The 27,101-nt window shown below is 44.9% G+C and overlaps 1 protein-coding gene across 3 annotated transcripts in view; it reads left to right on the top strand.

Annotated features, from left to right (window-relative positions):
• Positions 1-27,101, top strand: part of MAP3K19 (mitogen-activated protein kinase kinase kinase 19) — a 304,015-nt gene that overhangs the window by 224,402 nt on the left and 52,512 nt on the right. For 2 of the 3 annotated variants that reach the window (XM_069225052.1, XM_069225051.1), the window contains exons 3-4: positions 17,737-17,969; positions 21,957-21,997. In XM_069225052.1, the coding sequence (XP_069081153.1) occupies positions 17,737-17,969; positions 21,957-21,997 (274 nt within the window). Of the gene's footprint in view, positions 1-8,883; positions 8,963-17,736; positions 17,970-21,956; positions 21,998-27,101 lie in introns of those variants that run through there. The other variant, XM_069225053.1, reaches the window with a different exon arrangement.

The raw sequence follows: 27,101 nt of genomic DNA, 5'->3' as shown, positions 1-27,101 counted from the left end.
AGTTTCAATAAATGGTGTTGAGGCCTTGGCCTACAGGGACGCCATCCAGGGGGTGGAAAGGGAGGTGCATCGGAGCAATGCATACCTGGAGGGCATTCATTCGGGTCAGGCTGCCCATCAGCAATCGTTCAACGCTCTGGCCTCAGCACTGACGGCAGCCATTGTCCCTGTCTCCAGCCTCCCTCCTCCAACTCCCTCCACCCAGTCCCACTCCCCTGTTCCTCTGCCTATCCCAGACACACCATCAGACCAGCCTGCACACACCTCAACACCCAAGGGCAGCTCATCCAGACATAAGCACCACACATCCAACAAGCATTCACACAAGCAACATCCACATGCAGACATGCCAACAGCCACTGCCTCCTCTGTGTCCCCCTCCTCCTCGTCTCCCTCCTCCCTCCCTGTGACGTCTCCACTCACACTTGCATGCACAACATCATCAGCCACTACGTCCATCACAAGCACACCCACCAGAGCACTCCGCACACGTGCAGTCACCACCCCCACTGCCATTTACACGTCCCCTGTGTCCTCTCCCACTGTGTCTGTCACCCCCTCATCCAAACCACACAAACGCAGGCAGCCACCCACCCAACAGCCATCCACCTCACGACAGCCTCCGTCACAAGCACCTGCACCCAAAGAGAGCACACTTGACTCTACTACAACCACATCCTCTTCCTCCACTCCCATACCCACTCCACCTACCCTTCCCATTGCTCCGAAAAAGCTTTTCCTCTCAAAACTGAACCTCTTTCCATCACCTGACCCACCCCCTCCATCTCGTAAAAGTCCAATCAGCACCTCAGCCACCACTACCCCTGGACCTACAAGGACCATCGTCCAGGGATATTGGAGTCCACCACCTTCGAGGGCAGCTACATCGGCCAGCAGCAAAGGGACAGCCAGCCCACCCCCTGGGAAAAAGTCAAAAAAAGAGAAGGCCCGGCGCGAGAGGACAGAGGCTGCAGCCTCCACAGCCACCACCCTGGCACCGTCAGGAAGTGGGGTGCCACCTGGCACATCTACAAAGGGAGGCAAGGGCCACAGAGACTCAAGGAAGGATGGCAAGGGCAGCACGGCCGACAAGTCCGGCAGCAGGCGAGCAGCCCAGGAGGGCCCAACCAGCCCCATTCCTGGGGTGAAGGAGGACACCCACGGGCACGGGACACCAGCACAGGAGGGCCCAGCAAGCAAGAAGTCGGATGGCGACTGAACACCATCTATTGTCCGGATCTGGTGCCCTGGAGACACATGTGAAGAACCGCTGAACAGGGCCCTTCAAGAGCAGCACCGCTGAACAGGGCACCGCCGTCTCAAGAACCGCTGAACAGGGCCCTTCAAGAGCAGCACCGCTGAACAGGGCACCGCCGTCTCAAGAACCGCTGAACAGGGCCCTTCAAGAGCAGCACTGCTGAACAGGGCACCGCCGTCTCAAGAACCGCTGAACAGGGCCCTTCAAGAGCAGCACCGCTGAACAGGGCACCGCCGTCTCAAGAACCGCTGAACAGGGCCCTTCAAGAGCAGCACCACTGAACAGGGCACCGCCGTCTCAAGCACCGCTCCGCTGGGCCCTTCCTCTCAAGCACCGCTCCGCTGGGCCCTTCCTCTCAAGCACCGCTGAGCAGGGCACCGCCGTCTCAAGCACCGCTCCGCTGGGCCCTTCCTCTCAAGCACCGCTGAACAGGGCACTGCCGTCTCAAGCACCGCTCCGCTGGTCCCTTCCTCTCAAGCACCGCTGAACAGGGCACCGCCGTCCCAAACACCGCTCCGCTGGGCCATTCCTCTCAAGCACTGCTGGCCCATTGGCAGAAGGGCCGGCCCGTATCAGTGTTGGGCAGGGCTGCACGATACACTCTGGCCACCAAGACGGCTCCAGTACCAGTGGAGTCTGTCAGCCACTTGAGAGACTGTGGCTTTGCACTCCCCAGGATGGCACAGTGGGCAGGCCACCCACTGTAGAGACATGAGAGACTGTGGCTTTGCACTCCCCAGGATTGAAAAGTGGGCAGGCCACCCACTGTAGAGACATGAGAGACTGTGGCTTTGCACTCCCCAGGATGGCACAGTGGGCAGGCCACCCACTGTAGAGACATGAGAGACTGTGGCTTTGCACTCCCCAGGATTGAACAGTGGGCAGGCCACCCACTGTTGAGACATGAGAGACTCTGGCTTTGCACTCCCCAGGATGGCACAGTGGGCAGGCCACCCACTGTAGAGACTTGAGAGACTGTGGCTTTGCACTCCCCAGGATGGCACAGTGGGCAGGCCACCCACTGTAGAGACTTGAGAGACTGTGGCTTTGCACTCCCCAGGATGGCACAGTGGGCAGGCCACCCACTGTAGAGACTTGAGAGACTGTGGCTTTGCACTCCCCAGGATGGCACAGTGGGCAGGCCACCCACTGTAGAGACTTGAGAGACTGTGGCTTTGCACTCCCCAGGATTGAACAGTGGCCATGGAGGCCCCTCGTGGATCTAGCGTTGTGGACTCATCTGGCTGAGGTGCCCCCCCTTCCCTTCCCCCTGAGGTGCCTGTAGTTTTGCTATCTGATGCCCCTGCAGTGTTCTCTCCAATGGATTCGGGTCTCCGGTGTGGGCTTTGCCCATGTGTTGAGGACCATTGGCCCACGTACAATGACTGTAAGCCAATTTTGACGGGACAATTTACACATGTGTATATAGTTATTGGATGTTCGAATTACTTATTTACTTAGGCTTACAATATATTTGGTTTTCAATATCATATTTTTTTGTCTTTGCATTCTTCCGGGGGGTTTGGAGGGTGTCACTCTGAGTTGTTGCTCTGCATTGATGTGTAGGTAGTTGTGGGGGGGGGGGGGGGTCGCGAATGGGTGTGCTCGTAATCTTTTCTCCTCCTCCCTCCCCTGTGTCGTAGGTGCAGTACTCACTGATGTCTTCTGCGCCGGCGTTCGTGCTCCTGGTAGAGGAGCAGGTAGACAAATAGCTGGTAGGATGTGTAATTCGGGTTCCATGCTGTCAAGATTCCTCGTGGAGTGTGTACAGGTGAGCGTTTTCCCGTTCGTAGTCTGTTTCCGCCGTGTTTTTATCGGCGGGGCTCCCGCCCCGGAAAAGGTGGCGGATTGGTGAGTTGTGATAGGGTGGGCGGTACATTGTCTGCCGCCTGTCTGTTGGCGGTGACCGCCGCGCTGTTTGTTTGTCCCGCCATGGCGGTCGGAGTGTTAAAGTGGCGGTCTATGTTGGCGGTTCCCACCAGGGTCAGAATTCCATTTTTTTTCCCGCCTGCCTGTTGGCGGGTTGGCCGCCACTTTAACACCGACTGCCAGGGTTGGAATTACCCCCATAGTGTTTTAGTGTCTAGATTATATCCTTATTGTTGTTCGGGTCAACTTTCAGTTCTGTGGTATTTTGAATTATTTCCAAAAGTGATCTTGGGTCTAGTCTCTTTTGTATTTGAGGGGGACTGTGAGGCCAGAGCGAGAAGAGAAGAGAAGAGATTCGCAGGAGGAGGAAAAGAGGCGAGGAGGGTTTGCCCCCCCCCCGATATGCAGTGCAATGATTTTGGAGTTGGGTCTTCCTCCCGGTTAGAGAGCAAACTGGGGAAGAGATTGTGAGGTGCTGATGCCTCCTCACCTTGTGGTTTTGGTTCTGCGCCCTATTTTCCACGCGCTTGCAGCATTTTACAGCCTTCTTCCCATCTCATGCTTCCCTTCAAGGTGACTCCCCGTGATGACCCGGCCTTCCTTTCATCTAAGGTGGCCTGCGGATTCTCTTTTCTTTATTTATGGGGGGGGCCTCCAATACAAACCGCCGCCCCGCTTCTCAGTGCCTGGGCCTTATGCCGGATCAATGAGCTCCGACTGCGAGGGGGCCCGGTCTTGCGCAAGGGCGCCGTTTTCAGCGTATCCTGTTTTATCTCTGCATTTTGGTCCCCAGCGGCGGCTCACCTTTCAGGGTCTTTTGCAAAGCTGTATAATCTTGTTCTCTCTGTGTTCCACCATCGGGCGCTGTCTCCACGCTGCCGGGACGCCATACGACCCCAGTCACGATCCCGGGCCGGAGACCGCACTCTCGCCGGATGCCGCTTTTCCGCCCGGTTCTGGGTTTCCCCGCCGCTGGGGTGCCATCCGGCCCCGGTCCCGATCCCCGCCCAGGGGGATATTTCGCCTTTTCCTCAGTCTCTGCTGGCAGCAGAACAATGCCAATAGGGGAGAGGGGGAACAGCGGGCTGCACGGTGGCCGATCCCCGGCCCGGGGTCCCTTTCAGGCCGACCCCGGGCGCCACGCCCCAGATCACCGGGCACGCCTCCCAATGCTGGGACCCGCCGTCAGGCACCCAGGCGCTCCGGGCCGCTGCCGATTGCTCGCTCTGGGTATCCCATCTCCCAGCCTTATTCTCTAGTCGCCATCTTGGCCTGTGCCGATTCCGGCCGGATTGTTCAATATCAGGGCAGGGGAGGGTCGGAAAGTTTGCCACTTGTGTGGGGGCGAGACAGTGGGACCCTCAGGGAGCGGTCACAGCACCGATGAGATCGGATGGCCTTTCCCTACTTGAGGCAGTTGACGGAGGGGTCCGGAGCACTACTAAAGTGCGACCGCCATCTTGACGCCTTGTCCACGTCCCCCAATGAATTATTATATTAGCGTAATTTCTAATTATGTAAATTATTTGTTTGTTTCATTTTATTTTTTAATTTAGTATTTATTTATTCAGTCATAGTTTTGGTTTTGTAGGAAATTATGGTAGAAAGTTCTTTTAACTATAAATTCGTTTTTAAATTAATTTTCAATGTTCATTAAGTTGCCAATTCATAATTGTGTAATGGCTTAATTGATTATTTTATTTGTAGTCATTTTCACTAATTTGTTATTTTCACTCATTTGTTTAGCATTTTCTTTATTTATAATCTATAGAAACAATTTTATACTTATTGTTTAAATTTCATTTGTTTTAGTTAATAATTAATGTAATACTAATAATGTTTAATTTATAACATGTTTATCATTTCTAGTTGTAGTTTTCTTTGGAATAGGGAGGGAAGTTTTTATTTTAAATATTTTGAATTTCTTATTCCCTTTCTAATTCATTTTTTAGCATGACAATTGTATTTTTCCATTCAATTTAGTATAAATTATCTATAATTAATATATTTTTCATTTGAAATATGTCTAAATATTTTTATTATGTTATGCATGTATTGTTTTTCTAAAAACATTTAGGAATCAGAATAGTGGATCTGTTCCCTTCAAAGTCCAACACTTTTCATACTATTGCTAAAAGTGGAGTGGGAATAGTAAACCTAACCCATCCAAAGTCCTACAATTTCCCTGTTTTTGCTTGCGCTGGAGTGGGAATAGTAAATGAATGCTCCCACTATCATCAAAATTCAACACTTTCCCTAGTATAGTTTTGATTGGATTGGGAATAGTAAGCCTGGCCCCTCCAAAGTCAAAGACTTTCCCTGGTTTTGCTTATGTAGGAGTGGTATTAGTAAACCAACCCCCTTGCAACTCCTCCAAGGTCCATCACTTCTTGCTTAGATTGGTGTTGTCGTGTTGGCTCTCATTATAACAATATGACTGGATTTGAGTTGCAGCACCACCGGATTATGAGGAACTGATTCCAGTCCCCCACCATCTGACAACTGTCGGCCTAACCCTTTTGGCTAGCAAGCAGTACCTCACCAGCACCCGAAAGTGGCAGTGAGTTGTGGCAGCCGTGAACCTGACATTCTGATTTCTGAGGGAAATTGTGGTGGAACGGATCTCGTCCTTTTCTCTCAGTTACATTCGTCTCACACTTGCAGAGCGAAACAGAAACGGAAGACTGGTTCAATGTATTTTATTAAATCAACTGTGTTCTAGATAAAATGGCATGCACTGCAATGATTAAGATAATTAAACATTATAATAGCAGAGCTGTGACAAAGAAAGTAAAACAGAAGAAAAGTCCCATCATAGTGTCAAAATGCTAAGGCCCAGATCTAAGAGCATCTAGCACCCTTCCAACGCCACATTAGAGTAATTTTTTATGCTAATGTGACGGTGAAAGGCCAATAATGCTGCACCATATTTACAAAGTGGCGCAATACTTGCATTGCGCCACTTTGTAACCCCTTGTGCCACATTATGTCTGCGCCATGCATAATGTATGCAAGGGGGCGTTCTGGCGCTAGGGAGGCCAAACAAATGTTGCAAAGAAATCTAAAAGATTTCTTTGCATCTTTTTTATCTGCATCTTTAATGTCTGCTAAAAGCAGGCATTAAAGGGAGGCTCCCATTGTTTTCAGTGGGCCTCTGTGTGCTTTGCAGGATTAGTGTAAACAATTATGATGCTGGTACCCTTGAATACCGCCATGGTGTGCCATATTTTAAATACAGTGCACACATGGTGGCATAGGAGGGACACTAGGGTGCAAGAAAAGTGGCGCTGCACTAGGTGCAGCACCACTTTTCATAAATTTGCCCCTGAGTTTTAGAATTCCTACCTACACCACTAAGGTTCTAAAATAGAGCACAGCAATGTTACCCATAATCCATCCTTCAGGACCCCTGGGAGACACCATCCCATACCTGAATATGGTAGTAGCAAAGAGGGCTGTTGGTCTACCGTGAATCCTCACCCATGTTGTCAGAAAAGACATTGAATCTCAGCAGACAGCTGCAATAAAACAACAACATGCAGTGGCAATTTCTGGCTGGAACTACCCTCTAACGTATAGGGCAGAGAGATGTTTTATAATACAAAAGCTGGTATTCTAAGAAAACTGCCCTAATTTAAGAACACATATGTTTCTGTGAAGTAGCAGAGATTGCGGTGTTCCACTTTGTGCCAACAACAATATCACATACAGCCTTAAAGAAAGCACAGAATGAAAAGGTCAAGCTAAAAAGAATTAAAACAGTTTCTAGGCTAAAAGTGTATGAGATAAAAGAAAAAAACATCACTGCAGAATGAAGCTTCTGCTCAGAAAATAAAATGAATTATCACTAGGCCAAAGAGCACAAGCTCCAGGCCTATGGCAAAAATGACGTGCCCATAAAATACTGCTAAAATAACCTCATGACAACCTCCCTTTGTCAGTTTAGTGTGTAGAGGTCAGACTAGATGTACTATGTTAAAAAACTATGTACATAAATGTCACCGTTGACAAGTAAAGCACACTGAAGCAGGCCAAAGTAAAAACAGTCAATTTAGAATTTAGTAATCATATTAACAAAAGAAAAATGAATCTCAACATTATATCAAAAGTCATTGTCAGTTGAAAATCGCCAATTGTATCCATTACAATTGAATCAAGGAAAGATCTCAATTCACAGGTGTTAATGCAACTAAATCAGTGCCAAGGAAAACCAAAGAGCACTCATGTTCCAAAGCCCCATCTCCAGCCAAGGCGTCAGCATTCCGTGTAGTGCCAGATGTTAAGGTACCAAGAGCCACTTCATCCACAAAGGGCGGCTCTTAGGAGGCTTCCCCTAGCAAACGCACCCTCAATGCGCATGTCGGGTAAGGACCCCTCTCCGATAACATCAACAGGTCAGTGTCCAATGAAAGTAGGCTGCGCGTAGAAAGACACAATTGCAGTGCACATTCAAAAAGGCACCAAAGACAACAAACCACAGACAGCACACAATCCAGGAGCAGTCTAAATGACAAAGACCAGTTGCACTCCAGTTCTTCAAGGAGTAATGCTCTAAAGTACTGCATCATGCATTCACGACACAGTTGCAATGGTGGAAGTGCCATCAGTCCTCCTTGTTGAGATGGGGCAGGTATTGCAAATAAAAAACAGCAACAGCAAAATGCCACCAATTAAGGCCAAAGTAATTGGGAATCCCCTAAAAATGCCCAAAAATATTGAATGTGTGGCTGAAGGTATTATACCGGGTATAGACAAGAAAGGTCTGACAAACCTAGAACCAACAGCCTTAAAGAAATGTACAATCCCAGCCATATTGTACGCATTAAATATTCGACCCACAAGTTCACCGAAGTGTGTCAGAAAGTTTGTATTTAAAAGGGACTGTATCTCACCAGATGACCTTGCTACTTGGAGCGCATAGGTCTCGCGGGCTAATGTCAGTGATAAATGTTTCTGAAACAATAGAGCTTATAGTCTGATCAACTTGCCAAAATCTACATTAGAAGTAGTAATATGAGGCCAAATGTCTGCAACTTTCACCTGTTGCGTGAGGGGGAAAAGGGCGTTACTGCAACAAGTAACAATTTTGGAGACCAAAACTATGTAGGCAGTTCCAGCTCGCATTCCACAACAGCTCTTGCTGTTTAGAAGCACATAACTTCCATTTGATAGCACCTGGGATGCTGGTCGAGACAAGGGGACAGGAACTCCCTTCAGATAACAGGCCAAATTCAATGTAGAAGCATTACAAGCTCCGTGCAAGTACAACTGTTTGCAAACCATCGAATGGCTCACTGAGGTCTTGCATTCCCTACCGCTTTTTCATGCCATTGAAATATTTGTGCAAGAAGAGTAGCTTCCACACCACACACACCACATGAATGTAGCTATTTCCTAGCCTTTCATATATGCCTACTGGAGTATGTTTCAAGCAAGATGTGAATTGGAGTGTTGAAATAAGCAGATTGACAACCCCATTAATTAACCAGAATGCAGATTGTATTTCTACCACAGTAAAATACAACTTTTCTTACTTCTCAGTGTTCAACATAACATAAGTTGATTCTTTCCTAGCTATTATTTGTTGTTGTTGGGTCAAATTAAACACGGCAAACAGGTCTTTTGCTCTGATGTAATGCCATGGAATGCAACCATTTTTCAATGTCTGTAGTGTCAAACCTAACTGCATAATGAACCTAAGTTGACTCTGTCCATGTTGTAAAGATGACATATCAGTTTGCATAATGTCAATTGCAGAAGAAATGATGCTGTCAAGAGTGTATATGCGGTCAGACAAGGTGTTAATCCAGTTATCTACAACGGATAATGCTTTCTGTAAGTTTTCCTGATCTATTTGCCTTAATTGGGCCACAACTTCTTGTTGTGAAAGCTTCCAAATTTTGTTGTAAATTGCATTTAAGAAGCGCTTTTTACGTTGTCTTCCGGGGCCTAACATAAAAATCTTGTAAATCTGTATTATTTGACAGGAGACTGAGGTGTTCTTTTACAGTGTCTAGTGGGGAACTTTTTAACCATTGCTGGCCTAAATTTTCGTACACTGTATGTTGTCAAAATACCCAAATGTCCTAATGACACATAGGGAGGGTCTGGTCTGTTCACTCTGAAACCCCTTGGGGAGTTTAAAAAACGTGCATGACACCCATTTGTGTCACATGGCCACAATAACCACCCGCCAGGACTTGAAAGTGTTGTGTTGAATTTTGGAACCATCTATAAGGCTGTTCTTCAGTCACATTCATGTATTATTGCCATTTGTAAACTTTTTCAGTAGTGGGGATACAGGTCGCATTCAACTCTTCAATTTTTGTCAAGCTAGGCAACTCGTTTGCTGCAGAGTTTCATTTAAAAATATAGGGCCAGATGTATCAAAGCTTTTTGCATTCGCAAACGGTGCGAATGCCCATTTGCAAATGCAAAAAGCCCTTTCAAAATGTAGCAAAGGCATTCTGAATGCAATTTTAAGGAATCGCTAAAATAGCGATTCCTTAAAATTACGACCCTGTTTAGAGAGTCGCAAATTGCGACTCTCTAAATAGGAAATCGCAAATAAGGAATCCTTATTTGCGATTTCTAAAGCACATGTACAACGCAATTCCTTAATGCGAATTGGGCATTAAGGAATCGCTATAACTACCAAGTTGAACTTGGTGGTAACCATGTGCAGATTTTAAAAATGCATTTAAAATGCATTTTTAAAATTTACATGTAAAGCACACCTGCCCTTTTAGCATGTGTGCACCTTACATGTTGTTAAAAAATGTTTTGGGGTGCAGCAGAGATGGCCTTAGGCCCCCAGCACCCTGGACTTTGCATTTCCCAAAATTGCGAATTCCAGTTAGGAATTCGCAATTTGGGACATGCAAAATATTCACAAATATGGGGCGAATGGGGATGGGGGCTGTATCGCAATTTGCGATTCGGTAATAGCATTTGCGATTTTTAAGAAATCGCTATTACCGAATCGCAAATATGATACATTGCATTTTGCGAATCAAAAATAGCGATTTCTCAAAAATCGTTATTTCCGAATCGCAAAAGGCTTTTTTCATACATCTGGCCCATAGTTTGTAAAGGTATCAGGCATGCTCTTAATAAAGCTTCCCTTCCCTGTATTTGCCAATTTTTTGCTCCCCAAGCACTCTTTAAGTCAATGGGCTTTATTCAATATTCACAGCCTTCTATAGCCCACTGGGAAACAAAATACTTTTTTGTGTCTGTTAACAATACATTGTGCATTTCATATGAAGCAATTTACAATAATGAGACTCAGCATTTCTAACATTATACCCAGAAAAATATATAAACTTTTCCATATATGTTTTTAAACTCCTCACTGGTGGGGTAGGACAATGTTCCCATTGTGTGTAATTAAAAAACAGTCTTAAGGGTGCTAGCTATATGAATAAAATGATGCCCATAATAATTATAACAGAACATATCTCCATCATTTTCTTTTTCTTAGTAAATATCTTCACTTTCAAATACAGTAAAATACTCTAGCTCAGAAAGCATAGAATCAACTGTTTTTACATCCCAATCATGAGAAACAACCCCATGTATTATCACATCATTCATCGAAAGTTTGAAAATGTTTGTAATTTGAAAAACGTCAGTTGGACCAAATATATCAAAAGATACTTTATCCCAAACAATCCCATCAGGAATCGGTATAGCTGAAATGACAAAGTCCCGGTGGACCTCATGTGAGGAAAAATGTGGCTTCCGGACCTCATCCACCAGTTCGAATGCAGAGCGTTCAGGAAGGTAACGACCATGCGTCAGTAAGAAAAAGATAATGACAAACCCAATCCAAAAAAGGACGGCAGGTACAGTTAGTAAGAGCCACAGATATTTCCATGGACAAATAAAATAGTTGGTTAAGAGCCAATTTATCAGCTTGCGTGGTTTTGACAATGATGTCACAGAAGAGGTGGATGTATCAAAGAAAGAGTCATTTTGATCAGCAAAATATTCAGAAGCAGTTACTGCAAATGCTGGAGCCATGTGAGGAAGTGGAGAACTAGCAGAAGTCTCCCTCTGTGGTTCGTAGTAAACAATTCCATCAGTTTGAGTTGCATTTGAGTAGTATTTCTCATTATTTTGATTGTTTCTTGTTGCAGATGAAGATGGTGATTCTAATGAAAGATCATTCTCCACCCTGCCTAAGCATGGGGAAGTGTCAGCATCGTTGCTCAAAACAGGTAGAGGAACTTCCTGGTCTGCTGTGAGAGGGATTTGGGAACTACCCAGGAGTCCTCTAGGTCTGCTGTGTAGGATCGACACAAGGTGTAACTTGACTTTGACAATGGATACAAAGCAATTTTCTTTTGATCCTGGCAGTAGTGGTAGAAAAACAGTTCTGGTACCGTTTATTCCCAGGACTGGAACTAGTAGTGCACAATATGAAGGACCAAACTCCTTTTTCAGAACAATCCTTTCTCACACTAGTTTCCCAACTTATGAAATCTAACCGGTAGATGTTATTGGTGTATCACTTATTCCCAAGGAGGTGGCAAAGGCAGACCCGTTTTCATCATGGAACTGTTGTAATTTCTGCGAGACAGTGTCCCGTTCATTTGTGTCAAAAGGTGTGTCTGCCGCCTCCACACCAGAGCCATCAAAACCTGGAACATAAATTTCTGTTCCAAACAGCCCCTCGTATGGGGTGCGCCCTCCCTGGGACCTTCTGGGCAGGTTATTAAGTGCTCTCTATACTCCATACAGGTAATGAAGCCAACCCCAACCCTTGCCTAATATTCTCTCTGTTAAGGATTACTTTAAGTCTTGATTCTTCTGCTCCACTACACTGTTACCCTCAGGAGGGTAAGGGCACAGGAAATAGAGCTGGATCCCTAACGAAGCCATGGTGTCCCTTAATGCTCTTGGGGCGAAGGCAGGGCCCTGGTGTGAGTGGAAAGACACAACTGCATATGTTCCAATAAAGACTTGCAAATCTTTAACAACAGTTTGAGCGTCAGCTGATCGTTGTGGCCATACCCATAGAAATCTGGAGCATGAGTTGACAGCAACTGAAATATATTTGTATGCACCATCAGGTCTCAAAGAACCACAATGGTCCAGGTACACACATTGGAGTGGTTTGTTGGAGATAAGAAGGGGTGTCTGCAGTGGGCGTTTGAGAGTGGACCGTTTTTTTTGTTGACATATGTCACAGCAAAGAACATACTGTTTTGTCTGTTTGTATAGACCTGGCCACCAATATCATTTTTGTAGTAAAGAAATATTAGCAGCCACACCTGCATGGGCAAAAGCAACTCCATCATGTGCTGCTTTTATCAACTCAGATCTTTGGTCTTGGTTGAGGATCATACAATCACCCACCCCTGGTATTGTAATAAAGGCAATATTCAGGCCAGTTATGCAGTAGGAATATTTGGAAGGATATGCCTTCAGTAATTACCTGCCACAGCTACTGCTGTCTAGGCTGCTTCATCACCCAAGGTATTACCTGTAACATATATTCCTACACACTGATGTCCCAATATATGAACTGCATGGGCACGGGGTAGCGTTACTTTCAGATATGCTACTTTCACCTCGGTAACTTGTGTTTGATGGTGTTGTCTTTTGAATCTCTGAACCTATTCTGAAGCCAGTAATGCAGATATTCATTGAAGGACTGGATACAGGGGTACAAATCACCGACTATTAACGTTACTTATTCTGAAGACGTGTGTTCCAGTGCCATCACCAGAGTCTTGAGCTCTGTTAATTGTGCAGTACAACCCCTACGGTGTGTGTGTAAGTATTTTGTGGATGGAATTCACCATCTTTCATGTGGCCACTCACAGCTGCGCAAGCAGCGGAGTATTGGTGTTTAGTGCCTACGGCTGGTTGGGCTGAACCATCAGTGTAAATAATTGTTTTATATTGATCATTGGGCAGAGTGTTTGCTGGTTTTGGATATACCATTTCATATTAAAGGAATTCTTGAGCTTGTAACTTTGTGTTGAAAATGTAATCAACATCAGTGGCTGTCAGAGACATTGCCCATTGGATCCAGCTTGGATGTATTGCTTTTGCATTTGGTTCGCTGGCCTTTGTGACAGCCTCATGTGGTTGGGATCAGAGAGACAACAATAATGCATATCCCCTGAGACAGAGGTTTCTTTTTAATGACAGCCATCTGAACAGCAGTCAGAATCTTTGCTGAGGGAGCAAAGCGTTGTTCAGCTGTGGAGTACCAATGAGACTTGTATACATTAGCAACAGTATCACCTTCACTGAATGTTACATAGGCAAAGCCAATGGCACCATCAATTACTCTGTTGACCAAATGTGCTTTGTTGTCCCTTGTGTGTAAATGTTTTTCTGTAAGCATGTCTTGTTGCAATGCTCTGTGAATACATGTGTGTGTGACTGTCCAATATTTGCTTGAAAAGTTGGGGCATATTAAGTCACATAATGGTTTGATGCATTGTGCATAATCTGTAATGTAAGTTTAAAAAGCCCAACAATGACTGGATCTTTTTTTATGGTATTTGGTGGTTGCAACTGTGCGCATTTTTCAGGTAGGCTCTTGCCTTCATCTGATAACTCGTATCCCAAAATTAGGACACTGAGAAAAGCAATTTTTGTTTTCTTAAAATTTAATCTGTAGCCAAATTCGGCAAATCCCACAACTATGCTGGCCAACCTTTTTAGGTGGTGAATAAGGTCATCATCCTTTAGGCAGATATTGTCGACAAAGGACAATGTCTCAGGGTCAGTGTTGTGTAAAATGGATGTTAGACGTGCTGAGAGCAGCTGAGGACTGATCTTGTACCCCTTCAGGAGTCTACAATTTTTTTCTGCAAGCCTAAAGCACTAAATGCTTTTAAATCCCTACTTTCAGGTGGTATATTTTGTCAGAAAAAGCCATTGTAAATATCCAACATTGTTTTATATTTGTTAATGAGTACTATGCTATGTGCATTGTGGATAGCAAATGTGCATGTATGACTGTTTAAATGTCTGTAATCTAAGACTATTCTATTTGAATGATCCGGCTTAGCAATAGAAAATAGGGGATAATTCATTGGTGAGACACAGGACTCGATTACACCCTGGTACTCTAATTGTGCGAGAATCTCTCTCACAATTGTTTTAGCTTCATGCTCAATAGGATATTGAGGTAGAGCCTGTGGTTGCGACCTAATTGGTATTACGTAGTAGGGAGAATCTTTATTCAATCCAACATGATTGCGATACAGTGCGGGAGCTTGTGCCAATGCCCAATCAAACGTGTACGACTCTTACAACTCTACAGGAACTAGGGGTGAGAAGGTGGTTTAATAATCTCTTCTCCCTGTTGGACTTGACGGACACATTTTGGCAGCCAATCTTTTTCAGCCAACAAAATGTCATATATGCCCGTTAATCATTTCCAGAATATGATATCAATTGTGCGCTCAATGACTCCCTGTAACTGTATTTTCATTTTATACACCCTATTGGGAAGGGAGATGCTCATGTCCACAGTCTTGACTTCTAAAATGTCGTAAGTTGCTTTCACCTCCAGATGCTCTGGAGGATTCTGGCAAACTATTTTGACCTTCGCTGCGCTCTCTAGCAGAGCTAGTGCCCAGTTCCTGTTCTTCAATAAAACTCTCATCTTGCATGGCATCTCTTACAGAAATAGCTGCCACCTTCTCCTTTTTAAATTGTGTTTTTTCTTGTGGAAGTTTCTTTTCGTTTTTTAACTGAAACTTGATGAGCATTGCAAATCTTTTTTCGGTTTCACGTACCCTGTTCGTTGTTCTGATCGCCTACCTCTATCACTACATTTATCCGGTGAGTCCTGATAGGAATGAGATTGACATGTATTAGTATATTGATATCTATCAAAAGTTTTTATACTATCGCCTTTTAAGTTATAATGTTTCTCCGGGTCTCCATATGTGGAGATTTTCCCCTGTCTTTTTTTTGTTGTTTGTTTTTGTTTATCCTAATGTTTTTAGAACCCTCAGCTGCTTGCTTGGTAGAATAATTATTGGATTTACCTTGTAATTGTGGTTTACTAGGTCTGGCTCCAAAACTATCCCGACCTATACTTGAATAGGTTTTGGCAATGGTTTTAGGCAGCTTAAGTTCTTGATCCTGAGGAGGGACATCCCGGAGCTGCATCCGCATTGCCAGTGCTACTGCTTCCCCTTTAAGTTTACTTAATATTATTGAGGACACTGTAGAAAAATTGCCCATTAATTGCATCTCCAAATCGAGGTTCAGAGCAGCCCTGTGTTCATCTTGAATTTGTTTTAACACTTTTGTAAGATTGGCAAGTGCTGGTGTACCACGTGCAGTAGAGTAGAGCATGGTAAATACCATGCCCCAGGTGGTGCAGTTATCCACCGAGGGAACAACCCAAATGGAAAGCACATAGTGAGAATTCTGTGTCTATCTCAGGGTCCCATATGGGGAAACACTGCTTCCAGTGTGTTTATTTTTTTGGCTAACCAAAAGGGGATTTCTTCACATTTTGAGGGTACTTTACCAATAATCAAATGCACTGTTGCAGGGTTAATACCTGGTGTGACTGCGTGCGGTTGTGCTGGAGCAGCTTGTGCCGGGTTAGTATTTAATGTTTGCATTACAAACTGTACTAAGGGTCTATATATTGCTACAAGTAAGTGCCTACATCAGGATATGGTGTGTATTTCGCCAGTTGTGGCCAGGTAGGACTTTCATTGCTCAAAGAACCTAGCCTAACATGAAGTGTTGTATGTGCTAGAGCGCCATCAAGCCCGTTTTGGTGATCTTGAAAAGATGAAGGTATTTCTATATATGTATATGCTCTGTATTGTGCAGGTGCATTTGCGGTGTATAATGATGAAATGTATTAGTGTTCCCATCAACTGCTGGAAAATTGACCCAAGAATAGAAAAAGTCTGTTCTATGTGCTGGATATGCCTCAACCACAAGTGTAGCAGCATCCACGGGGCTGTAAGTCTATTATTTGATAAATGATTAGTGAGAGGGCCTTCTTTTTACTTCAATTACCACCTGTTGTGGGTTCCCCATTTTGAATGTGCTTGTTCAGAGATAATGACACCAATTGGGGATTAATCCTTTTAAGGTTCATTCTTGGACGACCTACATTCTGAAAAAGGTCTACCTATCCAGCTGAGAAAGAAATGCTCAATACCCCGAATGCCTCTGTATATACTAATGGGGTGTCTTTAGCACATAGTGAGACAGGGATACTCAGGAATATCCGTATTTCAGTGCCTGACTAAACATTGGTGGGGCCATGTCGATGTGGCTCTCAATATAACAATGAGACTGCTAGATTTGGGCAGCAGCACCACCGGTTTGTGGGAAACTGAGTCCAATCCCACACCATGTGACACAGCTGTCGGTCTTTACCTTTAGGTCTGATTAACTGTATATATTATTTATGGTTAAAAAAAAATATATATATATATATACACACATATAAAATAAAATGGTGTTGGGTAGAATCGATCTTTGTTTAACGAATAAAGAAGAAACTCAAGGATTCCTGTGAGTGCTGTGTTTGACTTTTTGTCATTTGGTGGAGAACTGTTTGCAGGGTTTGGCCCGTCCCTGACATGAGCACCGACTTAATGGAGCGCGCCTAGAGAGGGCCATTTGGAGAAAGATGTATATATATATATTCCCTTTGCACCGGCTTGCGCCATTCCATAAATATGGCACCCAGTTGGTGCTCAGGAATGATGCAAGCCGGTGCTAAACTTTTTGGTGCAAAACTGCGTTAGTGTATTTTTGCACCAAAAAGTATAAATATTCCCCTATATTCTGGTATCACAATATTTTTGTAGGTGATATCTTGTCATGCAACCATATTAATGAAGTAAGTTGCATTGCGACCCACTCTGAATCTGAGTTCTCCGATTCAACCTATTTATACATAGGCCAGATCGGAAAATTACTGGCTACAAATTGTGACCAGTATTTTGTGAGAAGTAAATAGTACATCTGGCGCTAAATGTTGAATAGTCTTTGGAATGCTGTACTTATTCCTTTTGATTTATCTCAATTTTCATACAGTCCTGGTTCTCAAAATAACATTTTATGAATCCACTTTGTTTTTATGTTCTTTGATTCCGAGGTTGTAATGTTTGTAAGAATGCCTTTTGTGCCCGTCGATTTCTTTCATGACTACATCTTCCCTGGTGAGTGTTAAATGTTACTACACCGTTTGTTTGCTTATTGCAGAAAAGTATTATTTCTCTCCATGTCACTGCAGGACCAGTATTCAAGACCCAGACTTTAATTTAATATATGCTAGTAGGTGTAGTCTTTGTTTAATTTAAATTAAAATCCAATTGTAATGAAGGTCTTGATTACACAGGTGTGTGATAGGGTAGTGTAAGAACAGAAACATGGTGGAAAGATAACATGAAGTCCTGAGGTCACATTTCTAGTGCTAATGCGTAAATCAGCATAATAACGCATTTCAAAATGCTTCGTGACTTGATTGGGAAATTGGACATAAAGAAGGATTAATAAAGATTACTAATGCAGGTGATTGCCGGTGCTGATATGGTTATTTCATCAATACTGTTCAGTCTTCCATTTAAACTTGCATGTTTGCTCTGATTTAGACTGATGACGTCCTTGCCCGGGCTGTGGTCAAGAGAGCCTTCCGCGCCTGAACTCAAGAAGACCCGGCACACTTCCCTGCCGCCCATCCACACAGAGAAAGATGAAGATGCGAAACCCATGCAGGGCTTTGGATTCGGGTACCTGCCACAAGGGTCGCGCTCTGAGCCCAACATCTCAAAAGCTTTTATGGCTTTGGATTCTGTCCATGACATACATAAGCAGATTGAGCAAAGTAAATATTTTTTTGATTTCCATTATCCACGAGGTTTTCACTAATTATGAAAAAATGTAGTTACTTGCTTTTTAAAATCTATGCCGCGATGTTCGCTATTTTTCCATCAGGAAATGTTTCAGTTAAAACAGAGAATATGTATAGCAGGGCATTGATAATCATGTAATGGACCAAACCTTTATTTAGACACAACCATCAGCTCTGACTTCCCTGACTTCGACAGGTCAGATTCACTGTTCCACCTCTTATTGTAGTATATAGTTTCTAGAGCCGCCTGGGGCTCACTAGAAGTCACTTTAGTGGGCATGTTGAAGTAAACTTTTTGTTGAAGTGAAGGTCACTCGTAATGCCTGTCGGCATACTGGGTGCACTAGAAAATATAATAATCCGACAGTTTCTGCAAAACGTGCCTATGTGCGTTTTAGGCTCATTCCCAAAACACTGTCTCTTTTTGAAGAATCGTCTTTTAGAGAGCCCCAATGACTCATTACCACTGGGCAAAGCAACAGGTGGGTAATTAGAAATATTTCTTGAAAACATATTGGTTAAATAACCTAGGCAGAAAAGGTGATTGTGGTAACAGCGTTTAGCTGCTCAGATATTAGTAGCTGATGCAAACTAGGGATATTATGGAGAATAACACGGTGTGTGAAATGCTGAATGTAACCTAACCAATCAAAAAGCACAGAGTGTAGGAATTAATTTTAAGTGCATTTTAAGTTCAGTAGCAGTGCGGAGCGGGTGTACGTCACTGGTGACTGGTGACTGCATGTGGGGTGACATGGTAGGAGACAGTAGATAATAGCCTCATTGTCAACATGACATCGAGATCATCATCTGTTTATTCCTCTTTGCCGTCAATAAAGACATCCGCTTTGGCTGGAATTCGTAATGGTTAGGTAGCCAATTCACAACTTTTTCATCCTCACTGGAAGGGGTAATGGCTCCATAAATGCACTCTACTGAATTCTTAGACCGCCAGACAGCTTACAATGCAGACATTTACTGCTGTTCCTCTGCGTTGTAAGTTTAAATGAAAGCATGACACAAGAGTGTTGGATAGATGGGAGAGTGAGCATGTGTGCGGCCTGTGTGGCGTGAGATTGGGGTGAAAGTTGCTAATTGCTGTTGACAAAATGCAAGTCCTACTGCCTTTGGCGAAATCATGCAGAACATTTATTGATGGTAACCGACTTTAGTGCTTTATTTGGAGACAATATTCTGGTTGTTCACAAGTATGTACAATACCACCCAAGCGGTATCCCTCACAGAGTTCTTAAAATGGTGAGCAAAATACCCATTTTGATGAAATCCACTTTCTCATTCAAGAATCCCACTTAACATAATTATTTTTTTAATCTGCTACTTTTAATGCTATGTTTATGAAGCAATTGCAACCAGCTTCAAAGTTGAGTTTTAGAAACAGTTATAAAATAGCATTCTGAACACTAGAATCTATAGGACACTGTGTTTCCCTCATTTGTTTACATACCCATTCACCTCGTTTGTATACCATTCAGCATTGTGTGTCCTCTTTTTCTCTAGTACATCCCTAACTTCATGCACAGCCGATCAATGCAATCAACACATCCTACATTCATTTGCAGCTCATTAGGAAGGAAAGGGGCACTGACTTTACTATAGGGAGGTGACATATCAATGAGGATTATCTGCCAACGAAATCATTGTTTTCCAAAGTGATATCACAGACAAGAGTCAACTCGACTGGTCTTTCAGTTAGCGGGAGCATAGTGGCGGAGAACTCTGTTACTGCCAACTACCCGCATACAGCGGTATGTGATAGATGCTTTCATCTGAAAACCTGATCCTGTGGATCAGATGCACAGGTTTAAAGAGGTGTTAGATCTATCCATGCGTAATATGGCCTGCCCATTGTGATCCTTCCTATCTCAGAATACATATACATGAAATTCTGTCACCTTCTCTTAGCACGGTAACCAAATAAAATATCTAGGGGTCCTACCACTCTCCTTCGCCAGCTTCTGTACCTCCCTCCGGACCCAAGTTCCCTTCTTTCTGCTTTTGATGACAGTGGACATCTGGTGCCATGTTGATAGTGACTGTGACTGAGCTGTTGTTAGCATGGAGAGTATGACGTTGTCTATGATGTCACTTTGGATAACCCCTTGTTGGAAAACAACCCTTTTGATGACAGGTAACCCTGTACATTCCTATAAGGTACATTACCATAGTAAAGTCAGTGCCCTGCTCACTTATTTTCTATGCTGAGGTGCAAATTTATTCGCAGCCAACCAGTTACAGAACCATGGGCCAGATGTAGCAAAATAACATTTTGCGACTTGCAAATAGCGAGTCATTGCGACTCGCTGTTTGCAAGTCGCAAAATGTTATGCAGAACGGTGTCTCAGACACCGTCTGCAAGTCGGTATGGGGTCGCAATGACCCACCTCATGAATATTCATGAGGTGGGTCGCAAATTGCGGCCCCATACCGACTATGGGCACTCGCAAACATGGAGGCCTGCTGTAGTCAGCAGACCTCCGTGTTCGTGACTGCTTTAAATAAAGCAGTATTTTTTTTTTTAAGTGTAGCCCGTTTTCCTTAAAGGAAAACGAGCTGCACTTAAAAAGAAAACCGAAACCTTTAGTTTCGGTATTTTTTCAGGGCAGGGAGTGGTCCCTTGGACCACTCCCTGCCCTGAAAAAATGTTTTTGGGTCCAGTCACAAACTGGAAGGGGTCCCATGGGGACCCCTTCCAATTTGCGAGTGGGTTACCATCCACTTGAAGTGGATGGTAACTGCAACACCATTTGCGACCGCATATGCGGTCGCAAATGGTATTGCATACCACTAGGAATCGCAAATAGGAAGGGAACACCCCTTCCTATTTGCGATTCTGAAATGCATTTTGCGAGTCGGTCCGACTCGCAGAATGCATTTCTGCATAGGAAAATGTGATTTGCAACTCGCAAACGGCAGTTTTTGCCGTTTGCGAGTTGCAATTCCTTTCCTACATCTGGCCCCATATCTGACCAGGACCATAGCATTTGGATGTGCCTGAGCACCACCCAAATTTCAAGGCCTTTTTTTGGAAATCGCTTTCAATTAAGGAAAAAAATATTTTTAAATCAATTTTTTATAACCCTACGTACTTGGTCTGTACGCAAACCATAGAATACACCCACAAGGATTAGCTAAAACAACAGTGACTTACACTATGGCCCTCATTCTGACCCTGGCGGTCAAAGACCGCCAGGGCGGAGGACCGCGGGAGCACCGCCGACAGGCCGGCGGTGCTCCAATGGGGATTCCGACCGCGGCGGTAAAGCCGCGGTCGGACCGGCACCACTGGCGGGCTCCCGCCAGTGTACCGCCGCCCCATTGAATCCTCCACGGCGGCGCAGCTTGCTGCACCGCCGCGGGGATTCCGACCCCCCCTACCGCCAACCAGATCCCGGCGGTCCGACCGCCGGGATCCGGATGGCGGTAGGGGGGGGTCGCGGGGCCCCTGGGGGCCCCTGCAGTGCCCATGCCACTGGCATGGGCATTGCAGGGGCCCCCGTAAGAGGGCCCCTACATGTATTTCACTGTCTGCTGCGCAGACAGTGAAATACGCGACGGGTGCAACTGCACCCGTCGCACAGCTTCCACTCCGCCGGCTCGATTCCGAGCCGGCTTCATCGTGGAAGCCTCTTTCCCGCTGGGCTGGCGGGCGGTCTGAAGGCGACCGCCCGCCAGCCCAGCGGGAAAGTCAGAATTACCGCCGCGGTCTTTCGACCGCGGAACGGTAACCTGACGGCGGGACTTTGGCGGGCGGCCTCCGCCGCCCGCCAAGGTCAGAATGAGGGCCTATGTGTTCAAACTAGAATATGCATAAATTCCACAGTAAATGCTTACATCAAGTAGGAATGGTGTTCACCTGGAAATCTGGTTGTAAATGTATATACTGTTTGTTTCTTGATCCCTATTTACTACAACTGTATCCTATTTATTCTGTATTCAAAGGGTTAAGGAGATCGGATCTAAAGGCCATTAAGAAAACAGAGGTAAGATTTTCTAAACTGGATTAAAAAAAAAAAACGTGACGAGACAGAACATTTGACATACTACAGACCTAGCTCCAACCAGGTGCTAAGCCCTTTACAGAGAACCTCTGCTGGCACAGCAGAAAATCTAGAATATTGAGTTTTTCACATACAGAAATGTTTCTTCGGTTCTATTTGTTTAATATTTACCATGAAACATATTTAAATGATATTACATATGTTTGCAGTTTAAGGGACCGAGACAAAGCCAGTATCAAAATCGCGAGCTCCGAATTCCTAAATAATCAGCTGGCGCACATGGGTCCCTTTATTCCTAATGAAAATGTCTAACAAATATCTGCATGCATCAAAAAAGAGTGTATAGATTCATTCAGTGCAATTAAAATTCGTGACGTCAACTGAAGTAATGTGAGATAATATGTTTCTGATTGGAAGGGCAGTAAAGCTCCTCATGTAGTGCCTTAACTGCTAGGTAGTGCCTGGTTACCGCAGGCAGAGGCGTAATAAGGGCAACCCGAGATAAATGAGGTTCGGTTTCATGTCCGTCTGCAAGAGTAGGAGTTTGATACCTTGGTGTAGGACTGAGGTAAGATGCACATATAGGTGAGTTGCCTGAGCAGCAGCAGATTTTCTCTATCGGAGGAAAGAATGGCCCAGGAAAAGAGAAAAGGGCTTCAAGTTTAAATCAACAGATCAGAGCTGGGTTAAAATAAGCTGTTATATTTAGGAGTGCAGGCGTCTTAACAACGTCAGTCTGATGGGAAGAGAATCTGTACGGTGACTGAAAAAGGTGTGCATTCAATGCAGGACATATATTGTTAATTAGAAATGATCAACTGCCATATTACATTACAAATGCAACATTATTTTGTTGTGTATAGCTTTCAAATGCAGACAAACACCTGTTGACAGTAATTCACTACTCTGATGTTCTGGCTGTGAAAAAATGCTTGCAGCGCTGCCCTGGGGATTATGACTCCCCTTCCCGCCAGCCTGTCCATGGCGGTACAGACCGCCATGGAAAGGCTGGCAGGAAGGGGAGTCACAGGGCCCCTGCACTGCCCATGCGCTTGGCATGGGCAGTGCAGGGGTCCCCAGGCACAGCCCCACCCTGCTTTTCACTGGTGCAACGGCCGCAACACCTCCAGCTCCATTAGGATCCGGCTCCAATGTTACGCCCAACATCCCTGCTGGGCCGGCGGGCGCAAACTCTGTTTCCGCCCGCCGGCCCAGCGGGGATATTGTAATGCGGCCGGCGGCTGCTCGTCAGTCCAGCCTTGGCGGGCAGCCTCTGCCGCCCGCCAAGGTTGTAATGAGGGCCTAAGTGTTCTTCCCCAAAAACAGTTGTGTCTTGCACGATGAGTGAAGAGTCTGTTTTTGGTTGCTGAAATTAGGCGTCTGGTCAGATGATCGTCAGTTTGGGAAGGTAAGAGGGCTCGTAAAGCATACAGTTCAACCCCTTGTTGAAAACCTTCAGACACATGTCAGTGTGAATCAGGTATGGCTTGTGTGCTACAACCCAAGAATGAGTAAGTGGCACAATTTTGCACTGTTTGTAAATTAAGTATCCCTGTAATTAATCCTGGAGATTATCTTGCCAGGACAAGAGAGTTTGTCAAAGGCAAGAGTGGCAGCATCAGAATTCCATAGAGGGCACTGTTAGCAATGGTGTCTCTAGTTGGCAGTCAGTTTCCACCAGTAGGGACCGTCACTCTAGTCAGGGTAAGGGAGTCACACTCCTAGGATAACCCCCTGCTCACCCCCTTGGTAGCTTGGCATGAGCAGCCAGGCTTATCTCAGAGGCAATGTGTTAAATATTTGTACCCACATAGTGTAACACAGTGAAAACACTACAAATGGACACCTCGCTACTTTAAAAACATAGCCAATATTTATCTAAGTAAAACAAGACCAAAACAACAAAAATCCAACATACGCAAGCAAAGATATGAATTTTTGAAGATTAAATCTCAATAATGCTCTTAGAAACACCTTAGCTCCAACTGGTGCTACTGCGGCGCCGTGATGAAGTAATTCCCAACAGTCCGATGCCACTTGCAAGGGAGTGCGGCTAAGATAAACCTCAAATTCCCCAGGATCTTTTGATAGGAGTTGAGATCTGAGGAGCCTCACACACCCAACATCATCAACAGAGCCTGCAATACAATTGGTACCCCAATCGCAGTTTCCAACCAAGCTTTCATACCCTCCCAAAACATGCTTATCCTGGGGCACTCCCACAATGTATGCAGGAAAGATCCTCTCTGCCCACAAGGACAGAGGCATTCATCGCTTTCTGCCCTACCGATCTTATGCAGAAGTGCCCTAGTGTAGTAAATTCTATGAAGGATTTTAAATTGATTTAAATGGAATCAAGCCTGTAGGGCAACTTCTCTCTGAAACTGTAGCGCTCCCTGCTGCTCATCATCCTCCAAGTTTCCCACTTCCATCTGCCATTTCTCCTGGAGACATATCAAATCCCCCTGTATGTTATACATTAGGGTTTTATAAGTTATTGAGATTGCTTTGATCGTCATGTGGTCATCAAGGAGTCATCGCTTGCTGGGAGACTGCCCCATGGTGTCCTCCTCTGGTGCAATCCTCGCCCCCTCAATTGGTAGTATTTAAAAAGTTGGGTGGGTGCTATATCGTATTCCCCTCTAAGATATGCGAATGGCACCATACTGGTCACATCCTATATATCTTTGAGCGTGGAGAGGCCGATGAGGTCCCATCATCTAAAGCTTTGCAGAGTCGGCACTGCCCCTAATTTTGTGCCCAACCACAATGGGGTTTTAGGAGTCAATCTTTTCCCCCATCCCATTTCCTTCAAAAGGGTAGTCCATATTCTACATACTGTCTTGGTCACTTCTGGGGCATCTGAGCTGTTTTAGCCACCATAAACAACATGAAGATATCCATTAACACCCAGGGCATCTCAATCATGTCGAGAGGCCTCCAGTGTTGAAAATGCCCACTCATTCACAATGCTGGCATCAGTGGCTTTTTTATATTTACAGACATCTGGTAGGGCTTTTCCGCCATCATACATAGAACGTAGCGGCGATCCATCCATCCACAGCATTGTCTTCACACAACTTCTAATTTTATGGAAGAAGGTCTCCAGTATCAGATGGGGGCTGGCCTGTAGGACATAAGTGAGCTTAGGGATGGTAATCATCTTAAACAGCGCCACCCTACCCAGCAGGGAGAGTGAGAGTGCCCACTAATGTGTGGCATCTACTACCAGTCTTTGCAAGAATGGACTAGGTTGTTCTCATAGTAAGTCAGGCCATCCCTGTAAATCCAGAGACCCAGGTACCTCAAATGTTCATGTGCCACACTAAGAGGCATGGGGAGAGCGTCTTGAACTTCCCACAAACTAAGGGGGAGCAGAAGTGATTTCTCCTCGTTGATACCTAGTCCTGAGTATTCACTGTATATCCTGACAATCTTCACCTGTGTCAACGACTGCTCCAGTTCTGTCAAGTACAGAATGACATCATCAGCATACAGCAATATCTTTTCCTCTCAGGTTTCCACCCACTAAAAGCCCCATACTTGTGTGTCCACTCGGATCTATTCTGCCAGTGCTTTTATTGCCAAGGCAAATAACAGACAATAAGGGTCAGCCTTGTCAGCCTGGCTTTTAGGAACTCTTGAGAAAGAATTCCATTAACTCTAACTCAGGCCCTTGTTGCACCATAGAGTAGTTCAATCGAGCATCTAAACGTGGGCCCAATGCCCATTTTCTCTAATGTAGCAAAAAGTAAGGGCCATTCCACCAAGTCAAATGCTTTATCAATGTCCAGTGATATCACCGCTGGTGGAAGCTCTACATCCTTGGCCGCTGCAATGTAGTTGTGAAGGCAACAGAGATTGAGCCTAGTCAATCTATGTGGCATAAAGCTGTTCTGGGTGTACCAGATCCAGTATCACTTCCTGCGAATGATTATCCTTTACCCTGGAGAGTACCCTAGCATGCAAGTTGATCAACGATATTGAACAATATGATTCCTGTCGATCCAGTAGTTTCCCGGGTTTGAGACTAAAACTGTAGTTGCCACATTAGCATCTCGGGCGCTCACTTAGTTGATATGCCTCCACATACATCCCATGTAGGTGCGGCATCACTATACTAGCTACTTTCTTAAGGAATCCTGCTAGTAGCCCATTGGGGCCCGATGTTTTCCCAGAGTGTAGTTAGGTCAGTGCCTTTTACACTTCTCCCACAGTCTGGTACTCTTCCAGGGCATGTGCTTTTTAACGATCAAGCTTCCGACGGGGCAGCCCCACACAAAGCTACGCATGTCCACCACTTCTGGCCGTATCTTACTTCCATAGAAATCTCTCAAGTAAGCTGCGATTGTCTCCTCAATAGCCTCGGATCCTGTCACTAGACTTCTATCCGGTCCCTGGATTTCCTTTATATGGTGTCTGCTCTGGTCCTACTTACTAAGCCATGCCAATATCTTTCCAACCTTGTCCCCCTCTTCTTAAAGGCACTTCACCTGCATTATATTTTCTAATCTGACTGTATCTGTTGTTACCAAGCAGTATTACTCTATCTTGTTGAGGTGTGCCTTCACCTAATCAAGGGGTGTAATTGTCATGTAGGCTCTCATTATTCTAATGCGACTACTGGATTTGAGCAGTAGACTCTCTTGCACTGTGGGGGACTGAGTCTGTACCCACTACAGGTGACACCTGTCGGCCTAATCCAGGTTAAGCTCCGGCTAACTAGCAGTGCCTCATCTCCACCCAAGAGCAGGGATGATTGGGCAGCCAAGCACATGACACAACTGATTCCTCAGGGAGATCATGGTCACTCAGATCGCATCCGTTTCTCTCTGTTACATTTTTCTCACATATACAAGGACAGTCAGAGACATTATATATTTCAATAAGGTTTTAATGAAGCAACTGCATCTTAGGTAATAAACCATGTACTACAATAACTAGGACGATGAAGCATGACAGGATTAAAATTGTGACGAGGAGGATAAAGCATGAAAATAACTCTACCATATTGTCACTAGAATCATTAAAATAATTCCTACCTAGGCTATGTTAGAGCACAGCATGTTAAGCTCTAGCTCTGCCC

This window comes from Pleurodeles waltl, chromosome 3_1, assembly GCF_031143425.1.
Source record: "Pleurodeles waltl isolate 20211129_DDA chromosome 3_1, aPleWal1.hap1.20221129, whole genome shotgun sequence".
Classification (NCBI taxonomy): Eukaryota; Metazoa; Chordata; class Amphibia; order Caudata; family Salamandridae; genus Pleurodeles; species Pleurodeles waltl.
The sequence above is the reverse complement of the archived record's forward strand: the minus strand, read 5'-3'. Positions and strand labels throughout refer to the sequence as shown.